Here is an 18,064-nt window from a genome sequence, read left to right as displayed (position 1 = left end):
CGTTAGTAAACCTCACTCCCCGACGCTTCAAGAGCGCTGCTGACATGAAAGCTAGTAGCCTGGGCTTTAAGCTGGATTGTTAGCGCGCTCGACTCCCGATCCGAGGTGCTGCTGTCTCGCGGGTTCGAGTCCGGGCGTGTGCAGGGCTGGACCGCGGTGGTTCCACACAACGCAGGTTACACATGAACATATCGACCCAACCAAAGCAAACACACATTGACACAGATATACTGTAATATATACAGTACCTACAGTTTTAAAGAAACACAGACGCGTGCTATTACCTGGTCCAGGCACGTGGGTTGTGGTAGTGCAGACTGTAGCTGGCGTAAATAATGGTCCAGCCTCTCCTCCAGTTTCTGGGCATAGTGTTCGCCATACTGCTCCTCCATAAGTTCCTATTCAACAACATTTTACTTTAATATATATTTAAAAGTAACAACATGTAGGACGGAGCTAAACATTAAAGGGATATTCCGCCATTTGTGGAAATACGCTCATTTTCCACCTTCCCTCGAGCAAAACAATCGATATTTACCTTGTTCCCGTTCATCCAGCCATTCTGTGAGTCTGGCGATACAACTTTTAGCTTCAGCCTAGCATAGATCATTGAATCGGATTAGACCATTAGCTTCTCGCCTGCTAGCTTCATGTTTAAAAGTGACTAATATTTCTGGTAATTTTCCCATTTAAAACGTGTGTCCTCTCAAGTTAGAAAGTGCAATAAGACCAACTGAAAATGAACCCTGCCGTTTTTCTAGGCTGATTTGACATGGAACTACACTCTCATCTGGCGTAATAATCAAGGCAACTTGCAGCTACTGGCACTACTACTGCTTGATGTCTATGGGGACTATTTTCAGATGCTGCGTACGATATCACTGCGCCTATGGTACGTTTGCAAGTTGCCTTGATTATTACGCCAGATGAGAGTGTAGTTCCATGTCAAATCAGCCTAGAAAAACGCCAGGTTTCATTTTCAGTTGGTCTTATTGCACTTTCTAACTTGAGAGGAGACACGTTTTAAATGGGAAAATTATCAGAAATCTTAGTCACTTTTAAACATGAAGCTAGCAGGCGAGAAGCTAATGGTCTAATCCGATTCAGTGATCTATGCTAGGCTGAAGCTAAAAGTTGTATCGCCAGACTCACAGAATGGCTGGATGAACGGGAACAAGGTAAATATCGATTGTTTTGCTCGAGGGGAGGTGGAAAATGAGCGTATTTCCAAAAATGGCGGAATATCCCTTTAAGATTTAATCAAATTACGTATTCATTTCATTTTCTGGAGGCATTATAGCTGAACTGCATTATTGCAAAAATACAGCAAAAGACTAGACAGTGCAAGCTACAATGATATATAGCATTACAATGGTTCTGATATTAACCATACAGTATTCAGTTCTGGCATTAGTATGAAGCTTCTGCCCCCTGCAGGATTTAACTTAAATTACCCACCCTGGCTGCAAATGTTTAACATGAACATGCAATACTGATATATTATTAAATGTACAATTAGCGCTGCCTTATTGATTAAAGCACAAAAGTACACTTCAAACACTAAAATAAAATAAAACAAAGCAAAAGATAACTTCAGATGTTCAAGATTCATCTGGACAGCCTTTTGACGCCAATAACATTCACCTAGTTAAAAGGGAGGGGAAACAACAGATGCACAGCGTGCACTGGATCTTAGTTTACTCTGATATAGGCTTTCCGGCTGTCTTCGTCTCTGGCAAGAGACACTGCAAATTCTCTGAACTCCACTGAATTCTTTCTCATCAGGTCCATGTGTCTTCGAGACTGCATGATGTAAACAAGGCAGAGCAATTACAATTCAAGGTTCAACATGTCTAAAGTATCCTATGATCTGCAGCAATACAATGCTAAAACATACATCATTGGTTTATACATAGTGCTGATTGGTTTTGTACATACCGTCATTTCCCGACTATTAGTCGCGACTTATACATTGATTTAGCAAAATTTCTTCAGCTATGAAGTTAATACAGGGGGGGGGGGGGGGTAGTTAAGTACGGGATAATGGACGACATGCCGTGCGGTTATTCAAAGTTGATGCACATTCTAGACGATGATACGGCCCGACACGAAGCGGAGGGACGTTCCGTCTAGAAAAGTGCATTAACTTTGAATAACCGCACGGCGTGAAGTCCATTATCCCGCTTATTCCACTGTTGCCACTTGCGTTGTGTTCGTTTCCGGTGCTAATTTAAATGTTTTAATCGCTAGAACTGTATTCTTTGTAGAACTACTTTTCCCAGACACATTTCTAATTTCTCAAACTGCGGTTACTAGTTCTAATGGCCAAAAGCCAGTCATTAGTTCTAATCTCCCATTGTCAAGCTGGCATATCCCAGGATTCTGATGAACGTTAACTTTGAAAGATTGCTATTTTTCTTAGCCTACAGCCACTTTACTAGCTAAATGACACCTCTGTCATATGCTAAACGTTATTATGATCTGAACGTCTGTATTTTACAGCTTGTATGTAACGTGACAGTGCATTTAAACTAGATGTGATACGGCCAACAAATTGGAACTACTTCATAGCCGTGCGTATATCTATAAGTTAATGCACACCTTATAGAACGAATTCAACCGAGCAGTGGAATAATATGGTGTTACTATGGTTTTGTTTCTTTTAACTTGCATAAAACACTGTCCTGTGGCTTATTAGCATATAAGTGTATAAATACACAATGCGGCTTATATGCGGAAAATTACTGTAGTGCTGATTAACACTAATTCTTTAAGTCCCCCCATTCTTGCAACGTGTTTTGGGCAGCTATTGGGCAGCTATTTTCCTGTTCAAGGAAATGGCGAAGCATAAGTCAGGAAGGGGTGGGATACTGTATGTGTGGACAACAGCCATACGACAGCGTTACAAACTAACCCCATGCATTTCTATGGAGGATCCTTTGAGTGCTGTGTCTCCTCATTAGAAAGCTTTGACGCAGTAGTCGACTCAAAAAAACATTTTTCAAAACTCTTAACGCAAAGGCCTAAACAGTGGCACCAATGGTCAAAATGATTCATTTTGCCTGCAAAAGGCTCTAACTCCTCCAAAACATTTAAAATATGGACCAAAAGCAAATTTTGCCCTCATACAACACAACTTGCACACAAGTGCATAAGCGCTTCCAATCAGTCATTAGACAAGGGGCATCAAAATACAAAATTCAGCTCTCAATGTGAATCAGTGCTGCATTACTGGTCAGTAGCTTACATATCAGTGCCAATTTGCTTTCTTGCAAAAAAATTGATCCAAAATCATATACAATGATTTTTTAAATTGTATTGAATGCAGTATTCATTCTTTTTTTTTTTTTTTGAGATTGTGGCTAAGAAATGAAATATTCCAACAGAAACCACATATATAGTATGAAAGAAAAAAATCATCCAGTAAAATCCATCACTGTGTAAGACATAAGAAAAAGAAAAAGAAAAATTCTGTACAATACAGTTTTTTTCTTTTGCTTTGACCTGGTTGAAGAACCTGGTGACCTCTCTTCATCATCACTCTCTCAGCAGAGCAAAATACACCTCTTGCAAATGAGTTAACCCATTGTCATTGTTTTGACACACTTCCCGCACCCTTTTGCAAATCAGTAACGCAGATGTCATTCAAGCAGTCGACCCATTGCTTTAGCTGTGGTAACCAAACAGGAACTATATTTTCCCCATCTCTTAGAAACTTCTTGCCCAGTATGAAATCATTGAAGCACCTGTTTGACACTGCTTCACACAACTTTTCAATTTGCAGGCTAAAAGGTGCCATGTGTGTTGTAACTTGCAAGTATGGATGGTCAAGGCAAATGAGAGTGAGAGTAAGAATTGACTAGAAGAGATTTTTTTCTTTAATGTACAGAATTTTTATTTTTATTTTCCTTATATCTTACACAGTGATGGATTTGACTGGATTTCTTTCTTTCATACTATATATGTGATTTAGTGGTTTCTGTTGGAATATTTCATTTCCTAGCCACAATCTCAAAAAAAAATAAAAGAAAAAAGAGAATGAATACTGCATTCAACACAATTTGAAAAATCATTGTATATGATTCTGGATCTATTTTTTTGCAAGAAAGCAAATTGGCACTGATTTGTAAGCTGCTGACCAGTAATGCAGTACTAATTCACATTGAGAGCTGAATTTTGTATTTTGATGCCCATTGTCTAATGACTGATTGGAAGCGCTTATGCATTTGTGTGCAAGTTGTGTTGTTTGAGGGCAAAATTGTTTTGGAGGAGTTAGAGCCTTTTGCAGGCAAAATAAGTCATTTTGACCATTGGTGCCACTGTTTAGGCCTTTGCGTTAAGAGTTTTGAAAAATGTTTTTTTGAGTTGACTACTGCGTCAAAGCAATCAAAAAAAACTGTAAAGAAAAAAATCTCTTCTAGTCAATTCTTACTCTCACTCTCATCTGCCTTGACCATCCATGCTTGCAAGTTACAACACACAACATGGCACCTTTTAAGCCTGCAGACTGATTGCAAATTGAAAAGTTGTGTGAAGCAGTGTCAAACAGGTGCTTCAGTGATTTCATACTGGGCAAGAAGTTTCTAAGAGATGGGAATATATCGTTTCTGTTTGGTTACCACAGTTAAAGCAATGGAGTTTGGACTGCTTGAATGACATCTGCCTTAACTGATTTGCAAAAGGGTGTGGGAAGTGTGTCAAAACAATAACAATGGGTTAACTCATTTGCAAGAGGTGTCTTTTGGTCTGCTGAGAGAGTGATGATGAAGACTGAGAGGTCACCAGTTTCTTCAACCAGGTCAAAGCAATAAAAAAAAAAAACTGTAACACGTCTCAGTTCACATCAACAGAATATTCATGTGGAACTGATGCCCCCTAGTGGTAATGGACCTTTACTCACACATCTGCTGTACTGAGGGAGTTGGCTAGGAAAGAACTTCGTGGTCTTCTCCATGGTGCTGACAGGACAGTGTTCATTTCGAATCATCCACATGATCACCTGAGACAGATTGAGATAAATGCAAAAGATTAAACATTCGCGACCATTGATTTCAAGACAATTCCTACAGTATACTGTATATATATACACATAACTTTGCAACTTTAGAAATACAACTCCAAAGAGAGTGAACACACCTTTACTATAGTGCCTGAAAGACATGTAATAGAATAAACAAATATCTACACTTACGCCAACACACTACAGTTTATATTTCAACAGTTAATCATATTTTCAATCTCACAAACGCAGCTGCAGAAGAAACAAAGTCTCTGCTGCATTTGAATTCAGTGATTCACCTCACTGTGTGTTCACTGTGTGCTGTGTGTTCACTAATTCGGTTAAATTGGGTTAAATGCAGAGAACTGAATTTCCCTCACGGGATCAAAAAAGTATATATTCTATTCTAAAACTGTCTTGACTGTGGGACTACTTTCCGCCACATACAGTATCAACTTTCTACTTGCAGCACAAAACTGCCGTTACTAGTTCTAAATGGATGGTTGCTATGGCCAAAAGCCAGTCGTTAGTTCTAAATGGCTGGTTGCTACGGCCAAAAGCCAGTCGTTAGTTCTAAATGGCTGGTTGCTACGGCCAAAAGCCAGTCGTTAGTTCTATCTCTCCCGTTGTCAAGCGGGCATATCCCAGGATTCTGATTAACTTTAACTTTGAAAGATCGCTACTTTTATAGCCTACATGGCATCCAACTAGCTACAATCCACCTCCGTCATATGCTACAATGTTACTATGGTTCTGCACGTCTGTATTTCAGCTTGGATGCAACGTGACAGTTCATTTAAACTTCGCAACGAGTTTGGCGAATTAATATTCAAGTGTGATACGGGAACTACTTCAAAGGTAGCAGGTTATACGAAGTTAATGGCCACCCCATCAGCCAATCAGAGAAGAGAATTCCATTGTTGAGGGAGATAAGACAAATTAAATTATGGAATATTGAATGTGGATTCTAATCAGTCCTCTGCCTTGTGGATTCATATAATTGGATATAAATGACTAGCTGCTTAGCACTAAATGGGTTGATACTTGGGTGAGTTGTCTGGTATAGGTACAATTAATGTGGTGATCACATGGGCTAGGCCTGTGTAAAAGTTCATGTGTTTTTCAGATCCTGCTTCATGGGTCAGATGTTGGTGTTGGTGTAAATGCTTTGCTTCCAGCCAACAGGAATTCTTTGTTATTGAATAAAGAGCGTGTAGTGGCACGTTTGCTTACTTCTAGTATTTCTAATTACAACAACACAGCAATATCACAGCAAGCCACCCACCAGTGTCTTGAAGCCGAACACGATCTTCATGTGTTTGATGCAGGAGACCAGGCGAGGCAGGAGGTTCAGAGTGACCTCCAGGAACTCTACGGCACGCTCGTAATGCTCAACATCGCGGGCCCTCAGGATCGCCCAGGCCTCAGCAGCGGCTGCACGCACACTGCACAGCTCAGCCAGGGTCAGGGAGCGCCAGTCTCCCTCCAGCCACAATGGAGGCCCCAGCACTGCGTGCGCACACACACACACACAACCACACACACACACACACACACACACACACACACACACACACACACACACACACACACACACACACACACACACACACACACACACACACACACACACACACACAAACACACACACACACACACACACACACACACACACACACACACACACACACACACACACAAAACACAAAGGTCCAAATAACCACAACATTCAACCCTCAGTACAAGACACATTAACAGGCTATGGCAACACTTACTCAAAATTACAATTGAAGACTTCATCAGAGCAATACCTTTTTTTAATAAGTTGCTGCTCTTCTACTGTACTGCATTTATCGATTCCACTTGAACACTAATAATATCCTAAATCATAAGTGAAACAGACTACATTGAACAATTTGAGTTTGTGTGATGTGAGGTTTTATCTCTGACAGGACATCAAAATAGTCATAATAGTCAAATAGTCATACTCAGCCATTGCATGCTGCTTGATGCTGTTTTCGGTAGGCTAAATGATGATGTCTGATTTGGGAGTTTAGTCTACTGTCTACCCTATAGCAATGACAATATTAGTCTAAGATAAAATCCATACCATTCAGTAGATTGGTCAATCGCCCACTCCAGGCATATTCAATAATCCAGAGAGGAAGAGCTGGTAGAAGTTTCACACACTTTATTTCTGTCTTCTTGAAGTGACTGTTCTCCATTATCAATGCCAGCAGTCTCTAGGTAGTTCTTCCTTAGTCCTGGTGGCAGAAACGGGACAGAAACAGCAGCTTTCCAAAGAAACCACCGGCATGTGGTTTATTTTCAGAACTGTCAAATGCATCGCCTGCTTTACGTAGGCTAGTCCTAGGCTCTCATCTCTTCCCTACAAATGGGACATGTTCGGGCAAGAAATGATACGGAGGGGCCCCACACAGGCTCTTGCGGGATCGCACTCGGCTCTGAGGTAGCGAAAAAAACAAGAAACAAATATTAATAACGTATTAATAACTCGATGCCATATATTAGCTTAATTGCTGCACGGTTCAGCTAAAACTACTTAGATTAGATCAAGTTTTGCTAAGGCGGGCTCCTTGCCTGTTCGAAAGTAACTGAGAAGCAGCATGTGACAAAATAAAAGCCGTTCTTTTCATTACTATCTGACCTACTAATTATTTATGTGGTTAATTCAACATTGTTTATTTTTTATATTGTGATAGAAGGTTCTACGTTTTTCCATATTATCAAGATAACTTTTTCAGGATAGGAACATACATAAACTTGTTCGCCGTAAAGACTTTTATTCTGACGACTGTAAACCAGGCGGAAGTAAACGCTGTAGATCGACGGGAAGTCAAATTTCCATCATGGAGGCATGGGTCTGAAAGTCATCGGATGATAAGAAAATACGTTATTTATGTCGTATTGACATTGCATTTCAGAAATTGGTTGAGCGGATATCGTCGGTAAGTTCACCACCACCACCACGACTTTTATGTTACGAAAGCAGTCTTGTGTTCCTTCAGAGCCCCTTATAGACATTCTCTGGTTCCCTGTCAGGCTACACTGCACTGTAATGTAGCCTATGTTTTGGGCTTTCTGTAGTTGTCAGTCTTCATGTTATGCTTTTATAACCTATGTATCAAATAATCCATTTTGTGGAAATGTTGGTAACCCATGCATGGTCTGTTGTGACTGAGAATCTGGTTTGGCAGCAAATACTTGTCACATGTATTACCATCAGAGGGCGATATAGATTCATGTGATACTTGACATTCGACAATATACTGACATGTCTTGTTCTGTTACAGTCACTGAGTACAAGTACCATCCTTGTCCAGACATGACACGACCACTGAGGGGGTCTCTCTGGCCCTGCCTAGTGAAAATCTGCACCTCCAGACCCCTTCAGGCCAACAGTCACCATCCCCGCCAGCTACTAATGGCATCCACTCTGCCCACCACCCCTTCCTGTGCCTACTCCAGTGACATCAAGGTCCGCTCCTACCTGCAGTATGTGAAGCGCAAACTTAAGTCGCCCCCCAAGCCCCCTTACAGCCACGTGTGCCAGGTGGGAGACCCTGTGCTGCGCGGACAGGCGGCCACCGTCGCCCCTGAGGAGGTGGGCAGTGCAGACGTTCAGCAGGTGATCCGCACACTCGTGCAGGTGATGCGACGGTTGGAGTGTGTGGGACTAAGTGCGCCCCAGATCGGCGTGCCGCTGCGCATCCTGGCACTGGAGTACCCCAAGAAGATGCTGGAGGACAGCTCAGAGGCGTCCCGACGGGCGCGCGGCCTGGAGGCCTTCCCGTTGAGCGTCTTCATCAACCCAGAGTTGCGCGTGTTGGACGGACGCACCGCAGTTTTCCAGGAGGCCTGCGAGAGCCTCTCGGGCTTTTCTGCATCTGTTCCGCGTTACCTCTCAGTGGAAGTGTCAGGTGAAGGCCTCTTACATTACCATCACATACTCACAGCAACTCTTTCGAACTGAATATACATATATACTCCCATCCTGAACTAATAGAGAACTTCAATGGAGATTTTCCATTGAAAAAGCTACTAGCCTAGGATAAGGCTTAATGCATGTGCAAGAAACTGGCCATATGACTTGATGTCTGTCTACATCTGTACAGAATACAATGTTTCCCCGTAAAAGTAACATCCTGACATCCTGTATGCCAGTAATCATTCTAGTCAATAGTGGTCAGTGCCATAGATAAAATTAACCGTCACAGTGAACAGTTTTCTCTCTCTTCTCTTGAAAGGTCTGAACGAGAAAGGTGAGCCGGTGACGTGGCAAGCCAGTGGCTGGGCCGCCCGCATCATACAGCATGAGATGGACCATTTAAACGGTGTCCTGTACATAGATCGCATGGACAGTAACACCTTCATCAACATTAAGTGGCAGGAGTACAATGAATAGCATCAGGAGCGATCATGTTTTCGGTGAAAAAAGTCAAATGAGCCACATTGAGATATCCAGAAGGAAAACCACGCAGAACAACTGGGACTTTAGGATTGTCACCTGTAGAATCTCAACCAAGGATAACGTTGCTCGTGAATTAGGATTTGGGTGTTCTTCACATGCAGATGAAGGTTAATTAGAAAACTGTGGAAGACCTATGTGTAGTCATAAGCTTAAAGGATAAATCTGGCGAGCTGTCACATAAATCGGTGTTTCTTGAGGTCACCGAGCACTGTTGGTACGAAAAGAAAGAAAAAACCCAAACTGACAGTAGGCCTACTCTGTGACATCAAGAAACGGAGATCTTTGTGAAAACATGACAGGTTTCTGCTTTGATGTTGTCAACAGAGGTGGTTTTTTTTGTGACGGAGAGGATTAACAGCAATCTGCAAATGAGTATGCACTGCTATGCAATTGTGGCGCAGTTGCTGAACATTGTGTCAGTAACTATATGTGTGTGTTCATATGAATAAAATACTTTGTTTACATGTGTCTCTTGCAACAGCAAACAAACATCAGAAAGAAAGCAATCAATGGCTTTTTAGAGTCTAGAAGACCTTTCTTTACCCAGTAAAATCTCCGAAGAAATGGGATGAAAATGCATGAAATCCATACTCACACAGATCAATTCTTTACAAGCACAAGGAAAAAATACAGGTAACATTCTGCATCCAGTTTATAAGGATGAAACTGAAAGTATGTCTCTAACTCCACTACAAACCATCTTGCTTCTTAGTCCCCTCTTTCAATTGCATTGTAATGCATTTTACATTTTAAGTGAAACTATCACAAATCTTTGGAAGACAAAAGAGGGTTTCACTCTGCTTGAGAGAATGTCTTAGAAATTTAGCCTCCAAGAAACACTAAACTAATACATGTGAAAGGAGAAATTATATAAACATACACATTCAAAACAAGTTAGTATTACTTTGGCATATATGGTGCTTGAAATGTTCAAACGGTTTCCTTCTTATCCAGTCTTCTAGCCTTCCCTGTGAGACATTCTAAAGTTTGAAGAATACTTCAAAGGCAGCATTGGTGAAGATGCACAGGCCAATGTGCTGGAGAAGACTGGTACAGCCATTTGAATGTCCAATCACACAGCAGTACCTGGGTAGTCAAAGGGGTTTCCACACAGACATTGCAGGGGGCTCTTATACCAGCACTCTTTGCACAACTGGGTGCAGCAGTGCTTACACAGAACCTCAGGAGCCCGAGAGCATGATTCACACACATCCATCAACTCACGCACACTGTGTGTTTGTTTACAGGAAGCTCCGTCGGGGCAGGAGGCAGAATGGAAGATCTTGCAACTTAGGCAGGCGAACTGGGGACGGGGCCAGGTGGAGGCACAGCACTGGTGGAGAGGCATGGACTTGCTTGGCTCCAGTTGGTACTCCAACTCGTGGCTTTCCTGGACACATCGTTGCCCATCCTCGCACAGGCAGTCGTGGGCACGCCGGCAAGTGCGGCAGGTGACATGCGGTTTATCTTTGCCGTCCAGACAAAAGTGCCTTTCTGGGAACCCAGGTGGGGAGCGCTTGTCCTTAGGACTCATGAGTTTGATATGTTTTGTCTTACTTTCGGCTGCCTCTGGCAAGAGTATCTCGCTGCAGAAGGATATGTTGTGTCCTACTTCCCTTTCGCAGTAGTCAAGGACAGCACAGGTTGAGCAATGGACCGTATTGCACTGTTGACAAAAGCGGTTGTAGTGGTTTCCAGACTCCACACAGCTACACACTTCTAGGGGCTTTTGAGAAACGCAGGGTGTGCCTCTGCTGGTATTCTGAAATGTCTGCCCCTCAAATGCGCTGGCTGGCTCATGCCTGGCACCTCCACCTGGCGAAGACGGGGAGGAGATCTGGTAGTTCAGGGTGGACACACACAGACGTCCTGTTTGTGATGACGCCTCACCAGTGCAAAGCACAGGGCTGCTGTGGGACTGTTTGAGAGGTCGGTGGGAACGTTTGGACTCGGGACTTCTGGATCCACCATCTCCCTCTCCCGTGTACAAGTCCTCATCCACTTCTGAAGCGTCGCTGCAAACCTCCTTGATAGGCCGCATGTGGACTCCCAGGCTCCTCTGGACACTCTGCAGCGCCACCTGGAGGCTGGGGCCTCTGCGTCTCTCCTGCACCAGCCTCAGGCCCCACTCAGACGTCCGCGCCTGGGGCCGTCTCAGGGACTCCAGCGAGGTCAGCAGCAGCTGGCACTCACAGCGGGCGGTGAAGAAGCTGCAGGCCAGGCTAAGAAGATCGTCCGGCCGCACGGGTGCTGTGCCCAGGCGTAGCTCCTGCTCCCCACTGGCCCCAGCTGAGGCCCGGTAGCCCAGCAGTCCGAACAGCTCTACCACCTGCTCCATGGACAAAGCTGGCCTGACATGGTGTGTGAACATGCCAGAGTAGGTCTGGGTGAGAGGGCGCAGAGAAATACATCAACGTTATTAAATGCTTTGTGCTAACTGTTTTTCCACAATTGGTGGTTGGCCAAAATAGTCTAAAGTTCAATAGGAGATGCTTCATGTTTGCAGTTAAATGGAAGCCTGAATGGTTCATAAATAAGCAGGTATGGTTCTAAGCCTGTATGTAGGGTTGCAAAGGGGCGGAAAATTTCCGGTAAATTTCCAGAAACTTTCTGGAAATTTCCCATGGGAAGTTAAGCTGGGGAATTTTGGAAATATTCAAAATGGGAAACTTTTATGGAATTACATGAAATTAGGGAATTAATGGGAATTTACGGGAATTTTGCTTTTTACTAGCAGCTTACATTAGCTAGCCAAGACTGCCGTGAACACTGGCTGAACTCAACTTGTTACAAAAATGTTTAATGAACTTATTTTAAGCCTCGGTTGGCCAAAAAATACCGACATTACATTAATGTATGACCCCAAACCTCACAAATTGTGATTATTTTCGAAAGTGCCAAGCTAAATCAGACCAGTAGCCTAATATGACCATATGATTATTAACCATCCCATTAGAGATGCAAAATTACGTTCTTCCATTTGCATGAGGACAACAGTGATGACACGCCAAGAACTGGGCGACTCTTTTCGCAAACTTCCCCCAGTTTCCCACCAGTTATTCCCACATGAGATAATGTTTGCAATGACATTTTCACCGGGAAAATTAGGTTTCCTATATGTCTAGTAGCCTATGTTGATTGTTGTGTGCATGTAATCGACCTGTGTGCAGGGTAGAAATTCAACTGAATTTGCACTACATCAGGTTGTTTTAACTAACATTATGCTGAAAGATGGGTTTTTTCCAAGTACATTAAGGTCTTTGTCTTGCCAGATACAACATTTCCAGTTTATTCCCATTAATTCCCATTTATTCCCGTTAATTCCCGTATATTCCCGTTAATTCCCATGGAAAGTTTCCAACTTTGAAAATTCCCGGAATTTTGCAACCCTACCTGTATGGTTCATATGTTTGACTTTCTAAATTTTGTTTTCAGTTGATCACCATGGTAGATATCGCTGTATCACTTGACTTTACCCACCTTGATTATTCTGTACTCCTTCCTCCATGGATACAGGTAGAGGTTGAGAGAGGCCAGCTCCAGCACCTCAAATGCCCTGGCCAGCCCCTTCAGTCCAGCCCTGGCTGTGACTGGGCAGCGAAGTGACTCCTCCATGACAGAGAGCACGTCCAGGCCATGGGTGAGGTAACAGTCATGGGTGCTCTGTCCCTTGAGGATGTCCTCAATGTGCTTGCAGAGCTCCTCATCTCGGCAGACCAGACTCCAGCCCCCCTGTTCAATGTGCTGCTCCAAGCTGGCCTTGTATGCCTCAGGGAGACTCAGGCCGTTTGTCTCTTTGATGCCAGGGCTCATCCTGAAAAGATGTTAGTAGCAAGAGGAGTAGAAAGAACAATTTAAAGGGAAAGATTGACAGCCACTGAAATGTTACTTCAATCGCTATTAATGATCTATTAATTCGGAAAAAAATCCAGCCATCCAAGCAAAAGCGAGTGTGTGGAGTGAACCGCCTCGTACACAGAACAGTACAGTCTGTGTGTGATATTTTTTTTGTCACTCTGAACTTAACTTGATGGTTTAAATTATCGGTGAGATATAGGCCCGAATCAGAGTCCAAACATGATGTAAAGACTTGTTGTTCGTAACCCAGCCAGGAAGGAAGGTTAGGTTAGTGTTACGATTAGTTGTTCATCGTTTACTTTTTTTGTAATTCATCAATTTAAATGACACCAACTAAACTTGTTCTGGAGTTTACTAGCATTACGTGTAAATCTGATTTCACAATACAGCTCAGTTAAAGCCACTCGTAGACCGTTGACAGATTTGTCTCAATACATTGAAATCAGCTGACCTTGCTTGCTAGCTAGTTAGCAAGCAAACAAACATACATAGAGAAAAACAACTCGGAAAACAGCTACAGTAGTAAATGTTCACACGTAAGCAACTCAGTTTCTACATTAGCTCAAAGTTGGCTAGTTAGCAAGCTAAGTTACCAAAACTTTGTGTTGGCTACCGATTAAAGTTAAAGCAAGTCGACTTGTTAAACAGGGGGAGAACTACAAAACAAGCAACCTTGCCGTGTCTCTTCGACGTCCGAAGTTGCTTACTTGTTGATTTACAATTCGTAAGAGTGAAAAATGATCTTCAACTCAGCTAGCTCATGACCACACATTAGTTTCATTTCACTTCTGACGGCCCGCATCAAAAATATTCAAACGTAACTTCCGTGCAGCTGTGACTACACACGATACATGTAGCCTATGCCATCACTGTGATAATTCTATTTATCCACTAGCCTAGGCCTACTGTTAGAAAATAACATATTCCTGTATGTTTCCTTCGTTCGATAGAGAATGACATCCACATCATAACATGGGTTAAGGGTTCATTATTATAATTATTATTATTTGTATTATTATTTATTAGAATGACTGCATCCTTTCCATCTATTCCTACCAATGACTGTCGTTTCAACATTCGAGCAAACGGACATGTGTGAAACGTTTGATGTAGCCTGTATCGCGTCAGTGTTCTCTCTGAATAAACACATCTGTCACTGATTTCACCCGTGTGCATGATATGAGCCCTCCTGGGCCCTGGCGTACAGGTTGCATTTTTACAAATTCGCCACAAGAGGGAGATGATCATAGCACGAGTTCGCATCTGATCCAGATGGGAACGAATCTGACCATTGAGTTGCATGCGGCGCATTTCAGTGCTGTTGCAGTTCTGCAGCGCCATAATAGTCTGCAACTTAGTTAGGCCTAAATATTTTAATCTACGCAGTAGGCTAGTCTCATGTTTAATAAACTGCACAGGTGTATGTGTAAGCCTTGTTTCATTTTCTTAAAGCCTATTGATTTAGTCTAAATGATCTGTTGTGACTTAGCCTGCATGTAATATTTTGTTACCTCCTGGAGCGGGCAATCAACTCGCCATTCAGCAACAATTAATCACCTCTTATCACACACAATTGTTAAATTGGCCAGTTCAATATAATGGACTTAAGTAGCCTATGTCTGTATCACTTTAGTGTGTCGTTTTACCAATTGATGTGGTGAACTGAACGGTAAATAATGGGCGAGGTGTCCCCTCATCTAATCCGGGCGTGGCTAGGATGGATGACATTGACAGATGGGCGGAACCCTGGACCTTCGCATCAGTTTAAAGAGTCTCAGCTCTTTATGAGGAGTTAACGGGCAGATAAAGTCACAATCTCTGTCTCAACCTCTTCTAGACATAGCTTATTGGCGAAGTTCTCTGATCGATTTTGCATTTGTTCCGATAATGTCAAACGGGGACAGGATGGTGTTGGCACTTGGCGGTGCAGGTACCGTGGGATCCGGAGTTGTCAAGGCGCTTTTGGATAGGGGTAAGACATGCTTTTCGGATGTACTAACTAATAGATTAATTTGCATAGGCTGTAGCTTATAAAGGCAACTTTCTGTGAGGTAGCCAAATAAATTTACGCACAAACTTTCTGTGCGTATTGCCTCTTGAGCCTTTGAGCAAAAACACTTTGAATTTAATTGTAATAGGCTATTCATTGCTTAATCTGTCCTTGAATCAAAGACAGAAATAAGCTATTTACCATGCAGCCGACCTTTGGTTTATCCCGAACTTGCTTCAAAGAGAGGGCTGCGAGCGCATGTCAGGTGGAACAGGCGCACAACGTTCGAATTCAAACTCACTCAGGCTACAGGAGCGCTTGACGGGCTGCTCTTGTGTCATGTCGTTCAATCCGATGTGTGCATTCTTATGATTTTTTTTTTTTACTGGATGTTTAGGTTTCAGGGTAGCCGTGATCTCCCGCGACAGCGCCAGATTGGATAAACTCAAGGATTTTGTTTCTCCGTCCACCAAAGGCAACTTGATTACATTGGTGGGGAATGTCGGTGAGAGGACAGCTCAAAATGTCAACAATTCAAAAATTCTCAACAGGAGCCAGTTGCATCTGAGTTGAATTTGTCTCTGTTGAACTCAGGCACGGAAGATGGTGCAGAGGAGGCGAAACAAGATCTTCTGAAACTGGTGGGGAAGGTGACAGATGTGGTGTCTTCTTTGGGGTTCAGCTGGTGGCAGGGCGGACCCCCTCACACACAGACCGTGAAAGAACTGCACTGGGTGAGACTTTAAATTGTTCCATGCACTTTACTTTTTAAACATTTTAAAACTATTGCCCTTTTATACTTTTGTACTGTTAGCCTACTCTTTGATTTTGTTTATGTAAAGCACATTGAATTAACCCTGTGTATGAAATGTGCTATACTCGCATTGCCTACTGCATATTCATCCTGACACCTGTGATTCACACGCACAGAACTTTAAGCATGCTCGTCCCCTCTGTCCTGTGTCCTGTATCCACAATGTATCCAAAACCTCTTCCAGTTTTGTCTCATTTTACTGTTCTGTGTCTTCTTAGACAACTTAACTCTTTGATGGTACCCCTATCTTGTCTCATCACTCTCTTGCTCATCTTAGGTCATTGACACATTGCTCCTCAGTACTTTCGTTTCATGGAAGACCTTCTTCCCCTTGGTGAGGGATGATTCTGACTACACCTACACGTTCATTACAGGTGAGTGCCACTCCTCTTAATAATCGTGAGAGAGACATCATGAAACCACAAGCTTTTGATTGTAAAGTAGATGGTTAGTAATACTCAGATACATTTAAAGAAGTTCCCATTATGATTGAAAAAATGAGGCGATGCATGATCTCAAATTAATATCAGGCCTTTTTGACCCAGTCATTCCCCTTGAGGATTAAAGGCCCTTAAAGCAAAGATGTAGTTTGTATTGACATAAAATGACCGTTGCAAACTAATTTTGATGCTACAGTGTCTTACAATATAGAGATTGGTGTCTTAATGTAACTTTTTACTATAACTTTGTTGTACCATGCAAAGTACTCTTTACTTTGTTGTATATGACTCTTTGTCATTTGAAGCACTTGGTACAGTTGCTAAATGGGTACTATTCAGAGCATTAAATTGTCAACAAGGGGTACAAGTGTTGCTTTAAAATGTGTCCCTTGGCTGTCTTACTTAGGCTGCAATAACAAGCTTATGCCTGCAGGTGGTGCTGGAGAGAAGATCCTGATGCCTGGCACAGGGTTCCTGACGGTGGGAGCAGCTAGCGCTCTGGCCTTCTGTCAGGTTCTGCGGGAAGAGTACCCTGATGTCTCCTGCAAACTTAATCAGGTGTGTGTTGGTTGTGTACACTGTATACAGAACACGTCCCATATTGTTGATGGACACACAACAAATAAACAACAAGGTTGTTTTTGTTGTTTTGTCTGGGATCAAGAGCAGGTCTTTGCTACTCTATAGTGTATCACTACCATATCAGGCCCTAGGTCATGGATACTTACAACAACTAGTTATTTGTAGTTCAGGTAGATCGGATTATGATTGTGTCTCTGGGGCAAACAAGGTAAAAACTCATTGCTAGCATTTCAAAACAGACAGTTTCTCTGTTTCAGCAGTACATTCTCACTGGATAGTCAATTAGTTGGTTATTCCACAGCATCTAGAGCAGTGGTCGAGATGCAGTGGTGGCCTATTCCCATGAGCCGTTTGTTTAGGCCTATTTAACTATTAAGCAGGAACTTATTCCTTCAGGGTGGTTGGGCTGTGAACTGGATTTCCTGTCACTTAAAGCATCTCTGTGTGCTGGTCCTCTTCCTCCGGCAGGTGAAAATCAACACGGGAGTGGCCACCCCAGACCGCATCGCCCCTGGGTTCCTGAACCACCTGGAGCTGGGGGAGGCGGTGGCGACGCTCATCGAGAGACGGAACACCTCCCACACCGTCTACCCGGTCAGCTGCCCTGCTGACCTCAAAACTGTGATCCTGGAGGGGAATCTGTAGAGCCCACCTGCTTTATGGCGCATCAGCAGCAGTCAGAGCCATCATGTGTTGGAATCTGTGGACATCCTCTCTGTCTGCGCTGTTGCCAGTTGATGTTAGGTTTTTTGTGTTTGTGTGTGTGTGTGAGAGTGTGTGAGTGAGTGAGCAAGTGAATGTCTGTATGTGCGTGTATGTGTGTGAGAGTGTGTGAGTGAGTGAGCGAGTGATTGTCTGTGTGTTTGTGTGTGTGTGTGTGTGTGTGTGT

The 18,064-nt window shown here is 43.0% G+C and overlaps 3 protein-coding genes across 4 annotated transcripts in view; 2 read left to right on the top strand and 1 right to left on the bottom strand.

Moving 5' to 3' along the window:
- The first annotated feature begins 7,825 nt into the window (after window positions 1-7,825).
- Window positions 7,826-9,953, top strand: pdf (peptide deformylase, mitochondrial). Its single transcript, XM_062547544.1, has 3 exons — window positions 7,826-7,968; window positions 8,314-8,940; window positions 9,268-9,953. The coding sequence occupies exons 2-3, from the start codon at window positions 8,346-8,348 to the stop codon at window positions 9,423-9,425; spliced, it is 753 nt and encodes a 250-aa protein (XP_062403528.1). The 5' UTR covers window positions 7,826-7,968; window positions 8,314-8,345; the 3' UTR covers window positions 9,426-9,953.
- A 48-nt stretch (window positions 9,954-10,001) lies between these two features.
- On the bottom strand, window positions 10,002-14,189 carry spata2l (spermatogenesis associated 2-like). Of its 2 annotated transcripts, none has more exons than XM_062547543.1 (3): window positions 14,057-14,189; window positions 12,972-13,305; window positions 10,002-11,874 (listed from the first exon to the last, which is right to left on the bottom strand). In XM_062547543.1, exons 2-3 carry the CDS (start codon window positions 13,302-13,304, stop codon window positions 10,564-10,566), a joined length of 1,644 nt encoding a protein of 547 aa, XP_062403527.1. In that variant the 5' UTR covers window position 13,305; window positions 14,057-14,189; the 3' UTR covers window positions 10,002-10,563. The 2 variants fall into 2 exon arrangements, with proteins under 2 accessions (XP_062403527.1, XP_062403526.1); XM_062547542.1 differs by having other exon boundaries at window positions 14,022-14,170.
- Window positions 14,190-15,157: 968 nt separating this feature from the next.
- si:dkey-238o13.4 (uncharacterized protein LOC560780 homolog) overlaps window positions 15,158-18,064 on the top strand; it is a 3,762-nt gene continuing 855 nt past the window's right edge. Inside the window, exons 1-6 of the mRNA XM_062547536.1 lie at window positions 15,158-15,321; window positions 15,737-15,844; window positions 15,934-16,073; window positions 16,431-16,527; window positions 17,027-17,151; window positions 17,644-18,064. The exon at window positions 17,644-18,064 is cut by the window's right edge and continues 855 nt beyond it. Coding sequence (XP_062403520.1) covers window positions 15,237-15,321; window positions 15,737-15,844; window positions 15,934-16,073; window positions 16,431-16,527; window positions 17,027-17,151; window positions 17,644-17,820 — 732 coding nt within the window. The 5' untranslated portion in view covers window positions 15,158-15,236 and the 3' untranslated portion in view covers window positions 17,821-18,064. The remainder of the gene's footprint in view (window positions 15,322-15,736; window positions 15,845-15,933; window positions 16,074-16,430; window positions 16,528-17,026; window positions 17,152-17,643) is intronic.

The sequence above is a fragment of the Sardina pilchardus genome, chromosome 10, assembly GCF_963854185.1.
Source record: "Sardina pilchardus chromosome 10, fSarPil1.1, whole genome shotgun sequence".
NCBI lineage: Eukaryota > Metazoa > Chordata > Actinopteri > Clupeiformes > Clupeidae > Sardina > Sardina pilchardus.
Note: the sequence above shows the minus strand (reverse complement) of the source record. Positions and strands in the feature narration are given on the sequence as shown.

Coding starts and splice junctions, on each gene's coding strand:
- pdf (XM_062547544.1), top strand. CDS start 8,346: ATGACACGACCACTGAGGGGGTCTCTCTGGCCCTGCCTAGTGAAAATC. Junction 8,941..9,267: donor CCTCTCAGTGGAAGTGTCAG/GTGAAGGCCTCT, acceptor TTCTCTTGAAAG/GTCTGAACGAGAAAGGTGAG.
- spata2l (XM_062547543.1), bottom strand. CDS start 13,304: ATGAGCCCTGGCATCAAAGAGACAAACGGCCTGAGTCTCCCTGAGGCA. Junction 11,875..12,971: donor AGGAGTACAGAATAATCAAG/GTGGGTAAAGTC, acceptor CCTCTCACCCAG/ACCTACTCTGGCATGTTCAC.